Below are 19820 nucleotides of genomic sequence, written 5' to 3'. Positions count from 1 at the left end.
TCATATCATAAAAATAATATATTGTTATTTTGAATAATTTTTTCAAATAATCCCTTATCCAAACATAGATGAGATCCATATTGGCTCTAGTGTTAGGATAAGTAATTTAGTCCATAACCCAAAAGGTCAAAACCCACAACCCAATTGGATTTGTTTGGGTATTGATCTTTTTTGCAAAAATATTTTTACTTATATCATAAATACATTTCTCAACTATTTTTTATATTTTTAATTATATTTTTATCTCATATACATCACATCATAAAAAGTACTATAATGTTATTTCGAACAAAATTTTCAAATAATCCCTTGTCCAAACATCTCCAATATATCAAACACCCTTTACCAAAAACGTGTCTGAAAAGTTTGATAAAAAGCAACGATAAGCAGGATATCAGGGCAGGAACAGTTAGGTATGATTGAGTATACGCTTAAAAATGTGACTGTATTTATGCATTGAATTGGTGTGGACGAATAAAATTTATGAAAATAAAGCTATATAACCGTAAATCATGTTATGTAAAAGTATAAACAATCAGATAACTATATAAAAATTCTAACTGTATTTGCCCTTGTCCCTGATAAGTAGTGTGATTTGAAAGACTAATAATTATTTAAGTTCACACCTTTTATGTTGCATTTTCCTTGAGCATTGAGTACTGCTGTACTAGAAAAATTAAACTCGTTGATTAATGCTGCCATAATCCTGAAAAGCAAAACACGATTCTATGGTAATAGTGCACATTCAAAAATTTGAGTATTTGTATTCATCTAATTTTCATGGCTTAATTATACATTTTCACTCCACAATTCTCACAGTTAAGTTAGTGAAAGGAGACTGCTAGACGAAGTTTCTCACGTTTTCTTTTTCTTCAATTTTGTAGTTTGCAAATTCAAGTACGAAAAGGTTGAAGATAGCTTCAGAATCATCAAAGCATAAGGATTACCGAGAAAATATATATATATATATATGTATACACATAGGGAGCACTAAACCTGACAATTATGCCCAAAACCCAATAACCCACCCAACTCACCCACTAATTTGAGAGATTGGGTTGGGTAAGTTGGGTATTGGGTCAATTTTGGGTTGGGTAATAAAAACCCATACATATTTTGGGCGGTTTGAATATTTGTGTTGGGTACCCATTACCCAACTTAAATTAAAAAACAAATTAAACGCAAAATGCATCAATTTTGTGGCCACTTCAAGATTTTAAAATTCTCATCAATTTTGTGGCATCAAACGCACTTGCTTTATAGAAAATAAGGGAATCATCAGCAAAAAAAATGTGAAAAATGTCAGGACTACCTCAAAAAATTCTCAATGAAGATAATATATTTTGCTTAAGTGCTTTTTGATTAAGTTGGAATGACATTTAACTTTCATATTTGTATCTATCAAATAGACATGTCATAATTTTTAATCTTTTTTTTTTGTAATTAAAATCTAATCTAATTAACCGACGGAATATGCCATCCGGCATTCACGGACGAAATAGGTTATCTAGCATTCATGGACAAAAGGTACAAATGTTTCTACTTAAATGTGATAATAGAAAGTGATTAGAATTGATGAAGGTACAACCAAACTTGATGAGAATGCATGGCTTATACTAAGCAGATGTCTTGTTGCATAGAAAGTAGGAAACAGAAGTTGACTAGAGGCAATGAGAACGCAATACGAACACGCATGTGGACGCAGATGAAATTTCGACTTGGACGTCCACATCTACAGATGTTAGTAGATTTTCAATAGTTTTGGCTCCGTTTGAATTAGCTGTTTTTTGGAGTATTTTTAAAAAACTTTACTATAATAGAGTTTTTAGATTATATTTTGGAATATTTTCAGAAAATATTTTGGGATATTTAAGAGTAGAAGAGTTTCTAAAATATATTTTGAGATATTTTTTAAAATTTTAAAAAAATTTAAACTAATTTTTAGATTACCGTTTAGATTACTTTTTAAAAATTTTTATTGTATTTGAAAAATTAATTTTTGAAAAACACTCCCATCGAACAAATTTTTATTTTTGACTATTGGAAATTTACATGTTAGGTGGGATCCACTTGACACATTAAATGAGATCGAGTGAGATCTTTGTATATCTATGTCAAACTCTTTCATTGGTTCGGGAGCAGCATGTCAAATAATTACTCTGAAAGGATAATAAAATCAAGTATTTCAAAAGAACTTAAAAAGTGAGCGTGTGTTTGTAACTGTAAGTGTTTTAGTGTGTGAAAATATACTATCTATGTGAAAATGTATTTATGTGTTGTATGTGAAAATATATTTGAGAGATTTTATGTATCAAAATCTATTATTTAATATATTTGGTCATATTTGGGTCATGGGTTTAAGATAACCCATTATGACCTAACCCAAAATGAACCCAATCTAAAGTTGGGCGGATTGAATGTAACCCATTTAAATGAAAATCCAACATCAACTCGCCCAAAACCCACCCAACCCGCCCAATTAGCAGGTATAGGGAGCACAAGTATACCTTTAGCAAAATTGCATATTTTGTCCTTACTCCTAAGTTAGTAAATATATAGAGAGAGAAACATATGTGAGCTGCAAAGCATATTCCCCATAACTTTTTCTCAACCGGATTGAAAGCAAGTTATGAATAGGAAGATGATCCAAGTTGAACTTAATTCATTAAATAAAATGAAGATTCGCATTGATTTATTGATTTTTCATTAACTAAATTCATCCTATATACTAAATTATATGCTTCAAAGTTTCAGCACTAACCTTGACAGAAAAGAAAAAGGAAATTGTCATAGCGTCAGCCACTAAGAAGTTCTAATTACTTATTACCTCATCATCATTCTCATGAGATCGCACTAATATCAGTGTTAAAACCACTAGCTTCCACTCGAGCAACAAGTTAAACATGCAAACATTAACAATAATAATCCTATTAAAAATAAATAAATACAACAATAAAATTAAAGAAAATATCTTAATGAAAAAACTAAATTAAGTAATATCGATACAAATAAGGAATTCCTGAATCTGAGAGTTATCGTTCTATATCAAACACTGCCACTAGGACTCGCTCTCGAGTTCCACGAAGGAGCTTGACACACAAACCACAAGAAAACACGGCTACAATTCATCCACGGATTTTGTAGGATCAATATTTGTAATGGAACTGCTGCACCCAACTATACACATAAGAGGTTGTATACGCAATTTCGAAACTAACAACTTCATTGCCTTCCATTCTCAAAACATATTTTATTGTCCTTCCCCGGTTGACAAGGAACTCAATATGCTTGGCCTTTGCAGGAAAAATCTCAATAAGAGAAGATTTGCCGAAAATAAATTCCTTACCAGATCAAAATTCTCGTGAGCCAAGGTATCAACTGGCTCTATAGATTTAACCGGCAACTCATGTAGTGGTGGTCAATTTATTGGTGAGAAATCCTAAGAAATTTCATCAACCACCAAATCTTGAAAATCATCCAACCCTTCAGATTTAACGGTTGGAGAATTTAGATCCACTTCAGGATCCATCGTGGACAAGCATGGAGGAAATTCAACTACTTCATCTTCAAGATTGAGATCATAGATAAATTCCTCCTCCTTGATCTTAGGCTCACAAATGACTTGCTCCGATACTAATTGATACGATATAGAAGTGTGATAAAACAGATGGAGGCTCACAAATGACTTGCTCCAATACTACCTGATGTGATATAGAAGTGTGTGTGTGTGAAGCTCAACTGAACTCGATTAAATTCAAAGAGTTTTCGAGTTTCACATATTAAGCTCGATCTTGACTCATCAAGTAGGTGGACATGCTTAAACTCGAGCTCGAATCTGGTCAATGCGAGTTCAAACTCGAATTTTGATCGAACAAACTCGTAAATTGCTCAATTAAACTCGACTCATTTGCACCCATAGTGTGCAAATAGTGTCAAATGTAATAGGTCGCAGTTGGACAAGTTGCTTCAAGAGTGGAGTGCTAAATGAAGCAAGCAACATGGCGTGATGTAGCAGTAGCAAGCATGCAATGAACATTACAGACAAATCGAGATATGGCCTGCAATTGTGTGAGACAATGAAGTATGGAAATGGTGCTCCACATGGAAAGGCATTTACTTCACCCACTATTAATTATTAAACCATACAGACAAAAGAAAATGGTAAGAGATAGATGCTTGCTAGTGCATATCAACCATTACTAGCTAATACTAATATTCCCAGCATTCCTTAATAATCTCGGATAACAACATTATGAAGTAAAACTAACCGTTGAAGTTTCACCTTCTGATCTTCACTTACAAGCATCTTATTAATAGAAAAATAATAATGGTTTTTCAATCAAAAGCCAGAATTATTAAATAAAAAAAAAAACCTTTCATATTGGGATTGGATCTATAAGCACAGCGGTAATCAAGTCCTTGAGCTTGGTCGCAGAATGCGTATACCGATCTTCGTCTTTGTATAACAGATTTATGACCTTTGCAAGGTTCACAACTCGCTCAAGAACGGCCATAGGCACTGCATTTGAATTGAGGCATTCCCCATTTATATCTTTCCAAGCATTGGCTACCTGTTTGTTAAACTCATCAAATGCCTCTTCCTTTGTAACCCCATATTCATTCACGTAACACTCAACAGCTGTGGCCACATGTCCTCTTTCCTGCTCAAACTGCACCACATAAGATATTAGTAGCAATATTCGTGAGGCCTGTATATAACAGACAATTAATTTACAATTGTAAATTATTTGATATAAACCTCGTGTCCAGCCATGTCGTCCATTAATCTACAAATGACTGATGCAGCTCTAACGATTAATGGTTCGTTTGTTACCCAATCAAAAGTTTGTGTAGTCAAAGAATCTCCCATTCCAACCATGGAAGTTGTTGCTAGCATCATGTATGCTCCTGTGACAAGTGCAACCTTCATGTACTCCTCAACTTTTGGGATGTAGCCATTGTGGAAGCATATGGCCTCTTGAAGATATCCCTTCACTAACTTTTTCATCTGGAAGATGGAACAATAATCACATTAATTTTTGAGTTAATCTATCGCCATACACACTCCAAAAATCAAGTGACAAATTTGTAATATACTCTGCGAATAGACCATCTAACAAATACATGACTCTCATAATGAATCCCACATGTGGAAATTGGAATACAACTTCACATGTATTGATTGTGAAATGGTCTAACTTGGGATCCTGATCCATCAGAATTTGCAAGTTAGCCCAGAAAAGCGTTAATCCAAGCATATTACCTCTAATTTTGAATAATTGACTCTATCTGATTTGCCTTCCTTGGCCAAGTTTTCCTCGAATTCTTTGTAAACATCCAGCAAAGCACGGTAACAATAATGTTTCATATAAGATGGTAATAGATCCAATTCATTGCTGTGCCACCTGGGCATCATTCATGCAGGCCATCGGGCCAAATTATTGTTACAAAAATTGCAAGGGACTTAGGACTGAAGCCTATACGTACTGCATAGATATTTATTGAAAAGCTTAAAGAGGATTTGAAAGGGGAAAAAACAAACAAAAAAGTAAAAGTACCGTTCTATCGCATCTGTGAAAATGATTAATTCATCCAGTGTGGCATAGACATCATAAATGTCGTCAATGATGGAAGTGATGGAGATTACTTTTGTTAGCACTTCTCTAGCGAAGCAATACTTGGGCTCAAAATACACTCCCAAAATCCAAAAGTAGCACTCCACCAATCGGTCCCTTGCAAATGGTAAGTTCGTTGCAACATCCAAGCCTTTCCACCATCTGAAATGCAAAGAATCAGGGTAGAATCAGGGTAGAAGTTTCTTTTTATTCACTAGCAATTGGACATGTGATTACTTGGAAAAATTTTTAGAATAATCATTTAGAAAAATTTTTTTAATAATTATTGTAGCACCCATCAGTATTTTGCGGGACCGTCAGCCTTGCCCTAGTCCCTTCTTTTTTTCTTTTTTCTTTTTAAGCTAAGTAATAGGATATATCCAGTCATTTACTTACTTTGTTAGACCGCCTAGTTCCTTCTGATGCAACTTCTGCAATTTGTTAAAGGTAAATTCTGTAGTGTATTTGACGGGTATTTTACATACGTGCAAGCTAAAAAATACCGAATTACACCCGTTCACTGCAAGTATACAGATCAACTAGTAGTTTAGGGTATATATCGGGTCGATCCCACAGGGAAGAGTGAACAATTACCGGTATTACTAAAGTTTCTTTATTATTTAGACTATCAATTAATGATAAGAAATTTAACCTACTGCACTTATACAAGAAATTAACAAATAAAAGCTCCTTAGGTTGTGGTATCCCTAACTACTCATGCAAGTGTTATATTTGGATCATTGAATACTACATCTAGGCTAATTATGGTGTAATTTCCTTATGCATTTGAATCCTACTTTCGTAGTGAATCAATTATACTTATAACTAATCCATACCTATTCTCATGGTTATGAAATTAGCTACAAGTTCATTTCTTCAGTGAAATTACATGAAATAAATCACTAAAAACCATATAGGTGCACCTCTACTTTCGTGAGTGTACTCCCTATGTTTAGCACTTCTTGAACTAGTGTTAAATCTCAATTTTCATTGCAGAAACAACACCTTAGATAATCAGAATTAATGGTACCAGATTAATCGTGATTTAAAGAGCCAAAGTGCTAAATAACTTGCTCAAAACATAGCAGTTAAATAGCCAAATGATTAACACTAACAATCATAGAAAGTTCAACCAAACCCAAGGTATAAACTTTAAAGACACATATTAAACACAAAATCCAGAACTTGTATATTAGCTAAACTTGGAATCAAATACAAAAGATAAAGAGTTGGAAAGGAAAAATAACCCTTGTCACATGAGCTCTTTCCTTGCCTTCTTCATCTCCTTCTTCATCTTTGCCTAGCTAATAAACAAGAAGGATGAACTACTACTCTATACTAAACTAATCTAACAATAAGAGAATGGAAAAGCTACATTTTTGCAGACTCCAAGCTTCTCCCGTATGCTCTGCATGTCCTGGTTGCTCCCTATATAAACTGCTCCAAAAGCTCCTTTTCCATTGGTCCAAATTTGCTGCATTTGATTTCCAAATCTGAAATTGTTAAGATAGTCAATAGCCATTGTTTTTGACTTGAAAATATGCCAACTTTCTTGCCCTTTTGTCTTCTAAAGCATGTGCACCGAATTCTCTCGCAGATTGTAGCTGGAAAGTAGTCAGAACACAAGAGAATTGACTGAGCAAAATTGCAGAATTGCGGCCGGAAAACGCGCCTACACAAAACGCGGTTACAAGTCACGTTTTGTGTACTCGCGTATTCACTTTGTCCTTACTTCAGCTGCGATTTTCTCTATCATAAAGGCTGAACTGGATTTTTTGTAAAACACCAAAGTTGTAGCCCTTTGAGTTAGCTTTCCAATGCTTCAAGAATCATCCAAATCTGAGCTTTGTAGCCTGAGATATGATCGAAATACTAAACACTGGTCAGAGCTCTGTTTTCCACTTTGGACAGCTGAGTTGAATTTTGGTATTTCAACTTTTGGACTATGAAAACGGCTGAACTGGACTTTGATGTCTTCATACCAAATGTAGATATATCTCTTAGCTTCAAAATGGTACCAAAATCACCTTGATCCGATCTGTGTAGCTCCAGATATAGTCAAAATACCAAAACGTGTCAGAGTTGTCAAAACCTGACTTTTCTTGATTCAAATTGCATTTTTCCTTTTTACACTTCATATTTTATTTTCACCACTTTAATCCATCTTAAATCATCCAAATATCTTCTCAATGCACTTCATTTGATGATTGAATCATTAAACCTACAAAATATGAAGTTTTTACCATAAAAATCCATAAAATGCAATGTTTAGCCATTTTAACATAAAATGTAGTTTTTTTACCAAAACCTTAGTTATTTTAGTTATTAAACTAAATAATCAAACCAAAATTAACTAATAAAACACACAAAAAATACGTAAAATAAACTCTTATCAGTATTCACATATTCCAAAGACAGGTGTGGAAAGTAAATTATATGGCAAAGAAGCTGGCACGTGGAAAGGTAAAGAATATGGCAAAGAAACTGACATGTACGGATGATGAAAGGAATATGTTTACAAAAGCAAGTGGTGACCTATAACAGGCACGGGCCGGTTTGAAAATGTTGCGTATGGCAAAAGCTGGAAATGTATTGGGGTGTCACGGAATTAACATATATATAATGGGTCTAGAAATAAAACACCGAAGAGGAAGCGTAAGCAATACTAAACACAGTCATGCTTGGTCTTGAAGTAACATATGGACATTATTGAATAACGAGTTGAGAGCCTTTAAAAAGTGAAACTTAAGAAAATAAATGTTTGAAATATTAAGTTTTTTAATTATGTATTCTATTTTGATTATCGCTGTTCTAATATATAGTCATTTGGAGGATTTCTAGAGCTGAAGTACTAAATTCTTTTTGGACTTTTAATAAATTTGAGTTATTTTTCTTTTGGTTTCTGACTTTTCTAACAACTTTTATCTAACCTACTAAATTTGAATTATTGAAATTGATTTTAATTGTTATATTAGTAAAATATTAACATTTGTGGAAATTGGGTTCATGGGAAGACAGATTGTTGCCTGTTTCATATTTAATTGAATACAAATATCTCTACTTTACATAAAGCGTCCAAGACTGAGGAATAGTGGATTCCAATTGATTCTCCTGATTATGGGTATTACATCAACAAAATACTATATATCTATTTATGGCCATTTTACTCTGAATAATTACATTTATGTAAAATAAATAAATGTTTATAACTAAAATTGAAAAACTGTTACACTAATATTTTTATGAAAGGTAAACTGATTGTCCTGTATTTAGCATAAACTGATTTTGAAAGTAAAAAAACAAATTGCCCATAACATACTTGTTCTTTATAATTTTTTTTGCATTATATCAACAAAATACTAGCTATTTATGGACATTTTATTCTGAATCATTACATTTATGTAAAATACATAAATGTTTGTAACTAAAATTGAAAAAGTGTTACACTAATATTTTTACAAAAAGGAAACTAGTAAATTTTGTATTTAACAATTTTTAAATATGTGAAAGTAAAAAAGTTTTTGCCCATAACATACCAGCTCTTTATGAGTGTTTTACATTACATCAACAAAATACTAACTATTTATGGGTATTTTACTCTGAATCATTATATTTATGTAAAATACATAAATGTTTGTAACTAAAATTGAAAAAGTATTATACTTATATTTTTACGAAAGGGAAACTGGTAGATTTTGTATTTAACAAAATTTAAATATGTGAAAGTAAAAAAGATTGCGCCCATAACATACCAGTTCTTTATGGATTTTTTGCATTACATTAACAAAATACTAGCTATTTATGGGTATTTTATTCTGAATCACTACATTTATGTAAAATAAATAAATGTTTGTAACTAAAATTGAAAAAATGTTATACTTATATTTTTACGAAAGAGAAACTAGTAAAATTTGTATTTAACATAAATTAAATATGTTAAAACAACATTACAGGTGATTTTATTAGTTACTTAATTTGTTGGTAAGAAACAAAATTTTTTTTTTGCAAAATTTGTTCATTAGATTTTTTCAAATAATTAAGATATAAAGGTAAATTTTCACAATCTTTTATTAGCAATAGACCCCAATTTCTTCCTAAGCAGTGACGAAATCAAGATTTTTTCCTTGGAGGGGAGGCCAAAATGATTGACAAATAAAATTATTTTAATATGTTATGTTCAAAATAATTTTCATCTATTTAAATATATGGCATCCTAAAATATCAAATATTAACTTTAATTATAAAGGTATGTCTATTTAATAAATATGTAATATAGTCATAACAAAAATTAAGACAAGAAATAACATTTGATTAAATATTTTATAGGAAAAAATGCACTTTTCATCCTCAAAATTTAGGTGGTTGGCCAATTTCATCCTCAAAGTTTCACCCCAAACATATTGCATCCTCAAAGTTTCGTAATTTTGGCCAATTAAGGACAATTGACGGGAAATGAAGAATTGATCGTTAGAACCAACGATTTTACCCAACAAAAAATGGGTAAAATCGAATAGAGCCATTTTTAACGGAACAATTGCAACGGACAAAAAGCTTAATTCTTCTCCTTTTTCGCTCTGCCTTTATGCAACCCCAAAATTTTTTTGCCAATCTCTGGAGTTTTAACGACCGTTATACAACTTTCAAAACAAATAAATTTATTCTAAATTTTTATTTGGGATTATTTCATAAACCAAATTGCGGTCACTTTGTGTAAAGTATCACTTTCCCATAAAAGACCAGCTCTTTATGGTTTTCCTCCATTATTAGAACAGGGTACCCATTTTTTTATAACTAAATATATTTATCGAATAAAATAAAAATAAATTCATTTTCTAATAAAAGACCAGCTCTTTATGGTTTTCCTCCATTATAAGAACAGAGTACCCATTTTCTCATAAATAAATTTATTTATCATATAAAATAAAAAAAAATCTATTTTTTAATAAAAAACCAGCTCTTTATGACTTTCCTCCATTATAAGAACAGAGTACCTATTTTTCCATAAATAAATTTATTTATCGGATAAAATAAAAATAAACCCGTTTTTCAATAAAAGACCAGCTCTTTATGATTTTCCTCTATTATTAGAACAGGGTACCCATTTTTTTATAACTAAATTTATTTATCGAATAAAATAAAAATAAATTCATTTTCTAATAAAAGACCAGCTCTTTATGATTTTCCTCCATTATAAGAACAGAGTACCCATTTTCTCATAAATAAATTTATTTATCATATAAAATAAAAAAAATCTATTTTTTAATAAAAGACCAGCTCTTTATGACTTTCCTCCATTATAAGAACAGAGTACCTATTTTTCCATAAATAAATTTATTTATCGGATAAAATAAAAATAAACCCGTTTTTCAATAAAAGACCAGCTCTTTATGATTTTCCTCCATTATTAGAACAGGGTACCCATTTTTTTATAACTAAATTTATTTATCGAATAAAATAAAAATAAATTCATTTTCTAATAAAAGACTAGCTCTTTATGGTTTTCCTCCATTATAAGAACAGAGTACCCATTTTCTCATAAATAAATTTATTTATCATATAAAATAAAAAAAAATCGGACTCTATGCATTCCTTTAAATGATTGGGTCACCTAGCCGAGGTATTTAATGATTTGCCCCAAAAATAAAAAATAAAATCCTGTAGCAGAGTCTGTAGCTTTTATCAATACGTTGTGTTGTTTTTGTCATTGCTGCTAGAGAGGCAGATATAATACATGGAGGGAATAGAAAACCACAAGGCGTGCTTATAATCTAATTAGCTTCATCAACAAGAACAAGGAGGAGATGTACAGGGTATTATTAATGTGTTGTGGGTTATAGGAGCTGTTACTCGGCATTCAAACTGCCCTAGCATTTTGTTGACGACTATTTGAACAATTTCTCTTCCAGTACCGGAGCAACCAAGTTCTCCACAAAGGACCTCTGTTTTCTAGTTTCCTCGAGTATCACCGAGAAAGCAGCCTTGCAATCTTTGGCGCTCAAAAATCCAAGTATCCATCTTCCTTGTTCAGGGAGTGATGTATGGGAGTCGAGTGTTTTGGTTTCATCTGATCGGAGTCTTGGCTCAAAGTCTCTAAGATGCACTAGCAACCATGTAGGATGCTCCTCGTCTATCTTGGGCTATTCGAACAGGGGAAGAAATGAGTGTTAGATGAAAATTTTGGACCAAACAACCTTTCCAAGTCACCCACAAAACAAGTAGATGACATTGACATTTCACACATTGCATCAGCACATCTCCCAGATCATACTCACTGGGTTCCCGCATAATGACCTGTTCATGTCAACAGGCCAGGTCTGCAGTGGTTCTAAGCGGAGATATGTGCTACAGTTATATATTATCCAAGAAGTGTCTACCAATTAATATCTTAGTAACAGTAATTAAAATTCGATCAGAGAAACTCGGAAGATTTACGCATTTGGCATAATTTTGAATGATTCAGCGAGTTTTATAATCATTTTGAGCATTTATATGATGCCCAAAGGTCAATACGATGAAAGAGACTTTCAAAATAACGTGGGGGTAAGGACTTACATCCAATCCAGCCAATGGAGCAATGGCAATTACAACTCCTTTTCTAGAGTGTAACGGATGTCGTTCCACAAGTAGCAATTTACCAGATATTTCCCTTGCAATTGGTATCACATAAATATCTCTTGTCCCAGCTCCAGAAAATGCAATTTTACAGGGGATTCCAGAACCTGTGAATGTTTAAGCAAAATATAAAGATAAAAACTCCAATTAAGAACATGATTATGCATATTTGAGTGAATGCTAAGTAACACCTCCACAGGATGGATAACCAACCTAAAGCTACCTCTGAACCGAAGCTTGCCAATGAAAGATCCGAAGGATATCTTTTCCCCGATTGAGCCAAGTAGCTATTTTTCAAATTTGCTAAAGGATTATCAAAAGGATCACCCCCAAAAATAAATGGCTTCAGTTGAAGATGGAGAACAAAAACCTATCAAGTTTACAAGCCAGTGAAAATTAGTCAAGTATCATTTTTGTGGTTTCTGTGACAACTGACACAAAAAAAAATTGTCTGATTCACACCCAAATGGCACAGATGAAACAGGAGGCTGACATACTCCTAAACTTGGCTCAATAAAGAGACTGAATATCATATACCTAAAGTTCTATCGAACTTCCCATCCCACAAGGTCCGGAAATCACTGAAAAAACAGTACCAGTCATCATTATTTAGCCTCCTTGGTAGGTACTTGTATCAATATTACTATCAGGCATTTCCTCCCAAATTAAACATCACCTATTCAATTTCACATACTCTGAAAACCAAACACCATAATGGTGAAGGATTAAATCTGTTAGGTAATTCCCATGATTAGAGCTCAAAAGATAATTGTTAACCTTGACACAATCAACCATCCGTTGCCAATCAAAAGCAGGACCGGTATTGCCTGAGATGTTAAATAGAAAACTAGCAGGTGGTAAGACTATACTTTTTAAAAGCAGACAGCAGAGATAAAACAAAAGAAATATGAATAAAAGAAGGAAGGAAGAGAGTAGAAGAAACGCCATACTACCACTGGGAGGATTTTGAATAGATGCAAGTTCTAGAAGAAAGAAAGGATCCTTGGACTGTGATGATTCTTCGAGTGCTGTAGCCTCACAAGGCAAACAAATGCTCAAAAAAGATTACATAGCCCATTATGAGAAAACAAAATGGTAAAATCGTACCATTTAAAGGAATGCATAGACCCAATCATTTTCTGATTTGGCGTCTGCATCATCATTATCTGCTTCATCAGCAGCATCATCATCATCGCCTTCCTCAGCCTAAAAGAACAAGTTTTTCCCATTAAGAAAGTGCACGTAATAAGAACATATCACAGATAAAATCTGGAGCAAAAAGAGTCTCTTTTGAGAACAACATTTTAGTCAGGAACTTACATCAGAATCGACTGGGTTATCCTTTGCTTCCTGAAACAAATCAGACAGGAGTTCGAGATATAAGTTGTCTCTTCATAATCAAATGATCACTGTTCAAATAATGCAGTATAAAGGAAGTCCAAAGTCCAAACTATACAGAAATGGAATTCAAATGTACTCAAGACATCATGCAACAGAGGAGAATTAATGAAAAGTACCTCCTCCTCTCTCTTCTTTTCTGCCTCATCAAAAGCAGCTTTTTCAGCCTACAACATGAACATTTTCATGTGTCAACAAGCAGACGAAAGTAATTTAAACCTTTTTAGTTTTTGTGCATCGCTTGGGGAAAAAAAATTCCACATACATCCTTATGCTTGCCCCATGTCTCTTCAGCCAACTTCTTAGCATATTCAAGATCATCAGATACCAATACATTGTCAAATAGAGTTCCAGATTTCACCTGAAGAGATACCAATATATTGTCAAATAGAGTTTTTCTTGCGATTGTTAAATTGACCAAAAATGCAAGAAAAAGGCAATTGACAAAACAGATATGAAAATAACATATTAAAAAACCTACACCATCGCTTTTCCTTGAAGTCTGCCATTGCATCGGAAGGGTCTTTAAAGTGTGTCCATGATTGTATAAATTCAGATCTGGATGCTAGAGAGGAAGAGGGGAACCATATGTCTATGGGAAACTGAAAATTAATAGAGAGGGAAAGAGAGATAGAAGGAGAAAGGTGCAGGGGAGGTTGCAATTGAACTTTCGAGCGCTCTGATCTGAGAACAATATTTGGGAAAGTAGCCTTGCAAGTGTGGAAGGCTTGGAATTCATGTGGTGCTAGGCTTGACAAGTGCTGTGCCGGGAATGGTTAAAAAATTTTCAATGCGCGGCTCTACCAAAAATTGGAAGGGAGCAAAATTTTGAAATTTTCACAAAAAAGCACCCATGATTTCTCACCAATAACATAGAAACTTTGGCCCTCTAGAATCAGTATTTGGAGGGAAGCTTTCCCGCTCTCCTTTTGGCGAGAATTTTAAGCGAGAAAAGTCCTTACCCTCGCAGAGTATATGATGGCTCCAATTTCTTGTGAGGTATTGTCATTTTCCTTGCTATAAGCCTCTTAAGAGCGTCAAGCTTTCTACTTCTTCATAAAGTTGTTGTCACTAATACCCTTTTTTGTTGTAGTGAAGGGAGGAAAATCATAAAAAACTGGTGTTTTATTGAAAAATATATTTATTTTTTCATCCGATAAATAAATTTATTTATGAAAAAATGGGTACTCTGTTCTTATAATAGATGAAAACTATAAAGAGCTTGTGTTTTATTGAAAAACGGGTTCATTTTTATTTTATTCGATAAATAATATTTTTTTTTAGAAAAATGGGTACTATATTCTTATAATGGAGGAAATTCATAAAGAACTGATTTTTTATTGAAAAAAGAGTTTATTTTTATTTTATTCGATAAACAAATTTGTTTATGGCAAAATGGATACTCTTTTCGTATAAGGGAGAGAAGCCATAAAGAGCTGATGTTTTATTGAGAAACGGGTTCATTTTTATTTTTTCGATAAATAAAATTTTTTTTATCAGATAAATAAATTTGTTTATGGCAAAATGGGTACACGGTTCTTATAATAGAGGAAAGGCATAAAGAGTTAGGATTTTATTGAAAAATGGGTTTATTTTTATTTTATCTGATAAATAATTATTTAAAAAAAATAGGTACTCTGTTCTTATAACAGAGAAAAGTCATAAAGAGTTTATTTTTTTTATTGAAAAATGGGTTTATTACAATTTTATTCCAGCCAATTGTGACCCATTTTCCCATTAACCTAAGTTAGACGGACTAAATCATTGAGTTTGTTAACCACAGTCAAAATTAACACAGAAGCAACTGACTCAAATTACTCAATCCTTTATGACTTATACCGAATGAATACTAGGAAGCTTATTTGAAATAACAATAAAAATATTCTATAAATGATTAAAATTTAGTACATTAGTTAGTAAGTACTTGTAACATACTTGTATAATGCATGATTATATGTATAATTTAATATTCTTTTGTACTTATATATTTTAAAATATTTTGTGAAAAATATTTTGACCTTTCACTTAACCTTAGAAAATAATAAAATTTTATCGTATTATAAAATAATAATTTTATCTTATTATATTCATAGGTTTTAAGTTATAAAAATTGTGATATAGAAACAAGTGATATTCTACATGTAACTAGAAAGATTTGTTGTTATTGTTATCCAAACTTTCAAATTTTTCAAAAATTGAAAATGATTACAAACTTACTATTCTACAATTAGTATAATTTGTTAATTAGCCAAAATTCTAGCAAAAGGCAAGCAAATGCAACTTGTAATCAATCCATTCTGATGCATGAAAAAATAAGGTAGCATTCTGCAAATAAATAAAAAAATCCACTTTATATGGTTCGTTGTGACAACCAGGCTTATCCCCACTTTTGTTTGAGTTTTGATTACAATGGATATAACCTATTCCCTCCAAACCCCAAATTTTGAATTATAACATTCAACCAAAACATGCTCAAACTCTCAGGCTTGATCATACAAGGACAACTAGTGTGAATATCCGTGCTACGCACGGTACTTACATTATTAAAATAAATTAAAAAATTATACCATTTTAATTTGAAAAAAGTTAAAAAAATTATACCAACATAATTCAAATTTAAGATTTGTCTAACAATAGTTCAAAATATGACAAAAACTGTAAATCATTCAAGAATTGTGTTTTTGCAAAAGATGGATCTTAAAATAATAATAATAATTTACATTAGAAAATGAATGATATATGGATAGAAATAAATGTAATTTCATGTTTTTTTATTTTAAAATGAAATACTTACCAATATTATGCATTCGATTTGATAATCTTATATATATATATATATGCATTATGAGAATATATATATGTATGTATATATCTGTGTGTGTGTGAATTAACTACCTTTGAATTAATTTTTTTAAAAAAATTATTTATTTTTAATGCCTTTATAATTTGTGAATGATTGTGAGAGTAAAATATATTATGACAATAAGATACGTTGAATTGTGAAAATTGTAATTTAAACAGGCTCCTAAATTTTGGATATTTGACTTTCGTAGTTGCGAATTTCTTAAATTAACGGTTAGTTATTACTCTAAGTGATATGGTAAGTGTCAGTAATAAATGTGAGATGTGAATTGGAATTTGCAGATATCATTTTACAGGGGTGGTTATTATCCGTTAGTTAAAGTTTAGGAGTGAATTTTATGGGGTACTGGAAAAAACATAAGGGAAATGTGGAAAAAATATAAGTATGATTATAGGATTTGTAGGGCCGGTTACATGATTAGTTAAGAGATAAATATTTTTTAATTAAAAAATGTAAAATTCTATTAAAATAGCATTCAGACTTTTGATAATTTTGAAAGCTCCTTATCCAAAACCCCCTCAGCAATACATTTAGATATAGATACTAAGCGATAGTTATGATAGCGCAATAGTTTTTACCTGATATAACACGTTGTTACACTTTTAGAGATCATTTGATTTATTGTTGGACATATTCGCCTAAATAAAATAACACCTAAAATTATGGAAGTAAGTTTCCTATCTAAAATAGTAAGTTAAGTGTAATAGATTAGTAACTTTTATACCTCAAAAGGTAAATTGGAATAAATATTAAACTTAATTTTTAAATAAATAGATTACTACTTGATATCCCAAACTTACTTTTAAAAGAGTAAGTTTAGTTCAAATAACAGTAAGTTTTTATACATCAATAGTAATTCTTACTAATAACATGGCAATAAAAATGATTAAGGATCAAATTTTACCATTTTTTGGAATGCATGTACAATTTTTACATTAAAACCTTATCTCAAAGTAGTATTAGAAAGCTTATTTGAAATAATGATAAGATGTTTTTATTAATGATTAAAACTTAGTACCTTAGTTAGTAAGCACTCATAATATACCTTAGTAAGTTTAATTCAAGTAATAGTAAGTTTTTATACATAAATAGTAATTATTACTGATAACATAGCAAATTTGATTAATAATCAAGATTTATTGATTTATGGGACGCATGTACTATTTTATTTTAAAACTTATTTCAAACTAATATTAGGAAGTTTATTTGAAATAACGATAAGATGTTTTATCAATGATTAAAACTTAGTACCTTAGTTAGTAAGTACTCATAATATACTCGTATAATACATTATTATAGGTATAATTTAAAATTTGTTGTACTTATATATTTTAAAATACTATGAAAAATAGTATGAACTAAACCTACTCTCCAAAAAGTAAATTTCTGATATGCAGTAGTAATTTATTTTTAAAAAATTTAAGTTGCATATTTATTTCAATTTACGCTTGAACATACATCGATCGGTGCTCTTTGGATGCGTCCAAACTCCAGTGAATGTCTTTAAACTAAATTCTAATCAAAGTAGTATCCAAAATGTAATGATTCAGAGTAAAATGCTCATAAAACTTAGTACAAGGATAGCTAGTGTGAATATCCGTGCTATCCAAAATATTTATGTATTTTACATAAATATAATGATTCAGAGTAAAATGCCAATAAATAGATAGTATTTTGTTGATGTAATGCCCATAATCGGTGGCCCCAGGATGGCTTTGTTTAGTAATTAGTACTGCTTACGCTTCTTCACAAATGTTTTATTCTTAGGCCCTTTATATTTATGTTAATTCCTTGACATCCCAACACACTTTTAGCTTCTGCAGTACGCAACATTTCCAAATTCCGGTTATAGGTCACCACTTACTTTTGTAAAAATAACCCTTCTTGATCCGTACATGTCAGTTTCTTTGACATATTCTTTACCTTTCCACGTGCCTGCTTCTTTGCCATATGCTTTACTTTCCACACCTCTTCTTTGATTACTAAACATACTGCAGCAACATCCTTTGTTAAAATCCAATTTGGCAAATTTTAGCAACAATTTATCATGTGATTCATGTTGTTGGTAGAGAGATATGTACTGCCTTGCTCCCAGCCTTGTCAAAGTTTTCTGGATCGGCAGCTTAAGAGCTTGAACAACTTGTGCAGCAAGAAAATTGCTCAAGTATGGAACCAAGGATTCAAGGTTATCAGAAGTAAATTTCAGCGCTTCGTCCAAAACCTTCTCCCCGTGTAGTCCAAAGTTTGCTGCTTCGTACAAGCTCAACATTCCTCGCATATCGCTCGCCAGAGATTCCTTAAAATCTCCTTTCGGGGTCTTGAATTTGTTGAACACGTCTGTTGAAAAATGTAATAAATAAACAAAAATAAATTAGTAATGCCCTCCACTAAAAGTATAATAAACGGTGCACGTCTTTTATGTTATCAAGAAATATTAGAGAATGGAGAAAGAAATAATAGTCTCTGGTGTAGCACGTCCTGGTCCATGAAAGCTAAAGTGCATGGCAATTTGTGAACATGATTTGTGTTATAAAGGTCAATTTACTTACCACAAGAGGCATGAAAACCTTTTTGTCTGAGTAATCGGAAACGAAGAGCAATAGTGTAGAGGTCATTGCCATCTTTGTGATTCAACTCATGGTAGGCATCGAAAATCTTTTGCAATGATGCCTCGATTTCACTCTCAAAATGGTACGACACCCCAAGACGCTGAATGGTGTCTATCATGTCTAGCTTTCCAGGAAACTCGTCAGGAGTTTCAGTTAACATCTTTCTAACCTCTTCTCTTAGCCGTTGAAGCTCTCCCTCTCCTTCGAAGAATTTTTCCTTCAAAAAAGGAAAAAAAAAAACAGTTCCAAAACTAAGTTTTGTGATTCGCAAGATCAAGAAAGTAACTGCCACAAGAAAAGCTGGAAATCGTATGCTAATGCTATCACCTTATGCTGAGAAGCATACGCAAGAAAATGATCTCCCCAAACGCTCGGATGATAATTGGCAAAGCGACGGGGAACTGGTACTTTTTCAACAACATCCTCCATAATCGATTTTAGGAAATGCTTGGAGTTTATTTAAGTAAACTTCCTGGCAGACTGCAAAGTTCCCGCAATGCAGCTTTTATGCACCCACCGCTCTCTCTACTCCGCTATTTATGTCCCTATTAGATGTGGCTAACTTTGACTATAGCAAGACGTAAAGGAATTGACAACTATTTCGTTAGGTTTTGTGCATTCCATCAAAAATTGGAATAAAGCGGGATGAATTTTATAGTTTAACGATTTAGGACAATGCTAGGGTGTCTATAGTTATCAGAACGATATTACGGCCATCTACTA

At 32.1% G+C, this 19820-nt stretch overlaps 1 protein-coding gene and 1 pseudogene across 8 annotated transcripts; both read right to left on the bottom strand.

Moving 5' to 3' along the window:
• Nucleotides 1-4376: 4376 nt before the first annotated feature.
• On the bottom strand, nt 4377-19526 carry LOC113759713 (annotated as a pseudogene).
• Nucleotides 11290-13328, bottom strand: LOC113754420 (protein TRANSPARENT TESTA 9-like). Of its 8 annotated transcripts, none has more exons than XM_027298859.1 (5): nt 13178-13328; nt 13005-13074; nt 12451-12514; nt 12168-12334; nt 11290-11752 (listed from the first exon to the last, which is right to left on the bottom strand). In XM_027298859.1, exons 2-5 carry the CDS (start codon nt 13020-13022, stop codon nt 11498-11500), a joined length of 504 nt encoding a protein of 167 aa, XP_027154660.1. In that variant the 5' UTR covers nt 13023-13074; nt 13178-13328; the 3' UTR covers nt 11290-11497. The 8 variants fall into 8 exon arrangements, 5 of the variants coding, with proteins under 5 accessions (XP_027154660.1, XP_027154645.1, XP_027154652.1 ...); XM_027298844.1 differs by having other exon boundaries at nt 13005-13054; XM_027298851.1 differs by having other exon boundaries at nt 13181-13328.
• Nucleotides 19527-19820: the final 294 nt, after the last annotated feature.

Source organism: Coffea eugenioides, chromosome 2 (assembly GCF_003713205.1).
Source record: "Coffea eugenioides isolate CCC68of chromosome 2, Ceug_1.0, whole genome shotgun sequence".
NCBI lineage: Eukaryota > Viridiplantae > Streptophyta > Magnoliopsida > Gentianales > Rubiaceae > Coffea > Coffea eugenioides.
The sequence above is the reverse complement of the archived record's forward strand: the minus strand, read 5'-3'. Positions and strand labels throughout refer to the sequence as shown.

Bases quoted from the DNA above. Each gene is read 5' to 3' on its own strand.
- LOC113754420 (XM_027298831.1), bottom strand. From the start codon at position 13,175: ATGGCGTTTCTTCTACTCTCTTCCTTCCTTCTTTTATTCATATTTCTT. The intron at 12,515-13,004 runs GTTAACAATTAT...TTTGAAAAATAG, and splicing joins GGATGGTTGATTGTGTCAAG to CTACTTGGCTCAATCGGGGA. The intron at 12,335-12,450 runs GTAGCTTTAGGT...AAACATTCACAG, and splicing joins TGGCAAGCTTCGGTTCAGAG to GTTCTGGAATCCCCTGTAAA.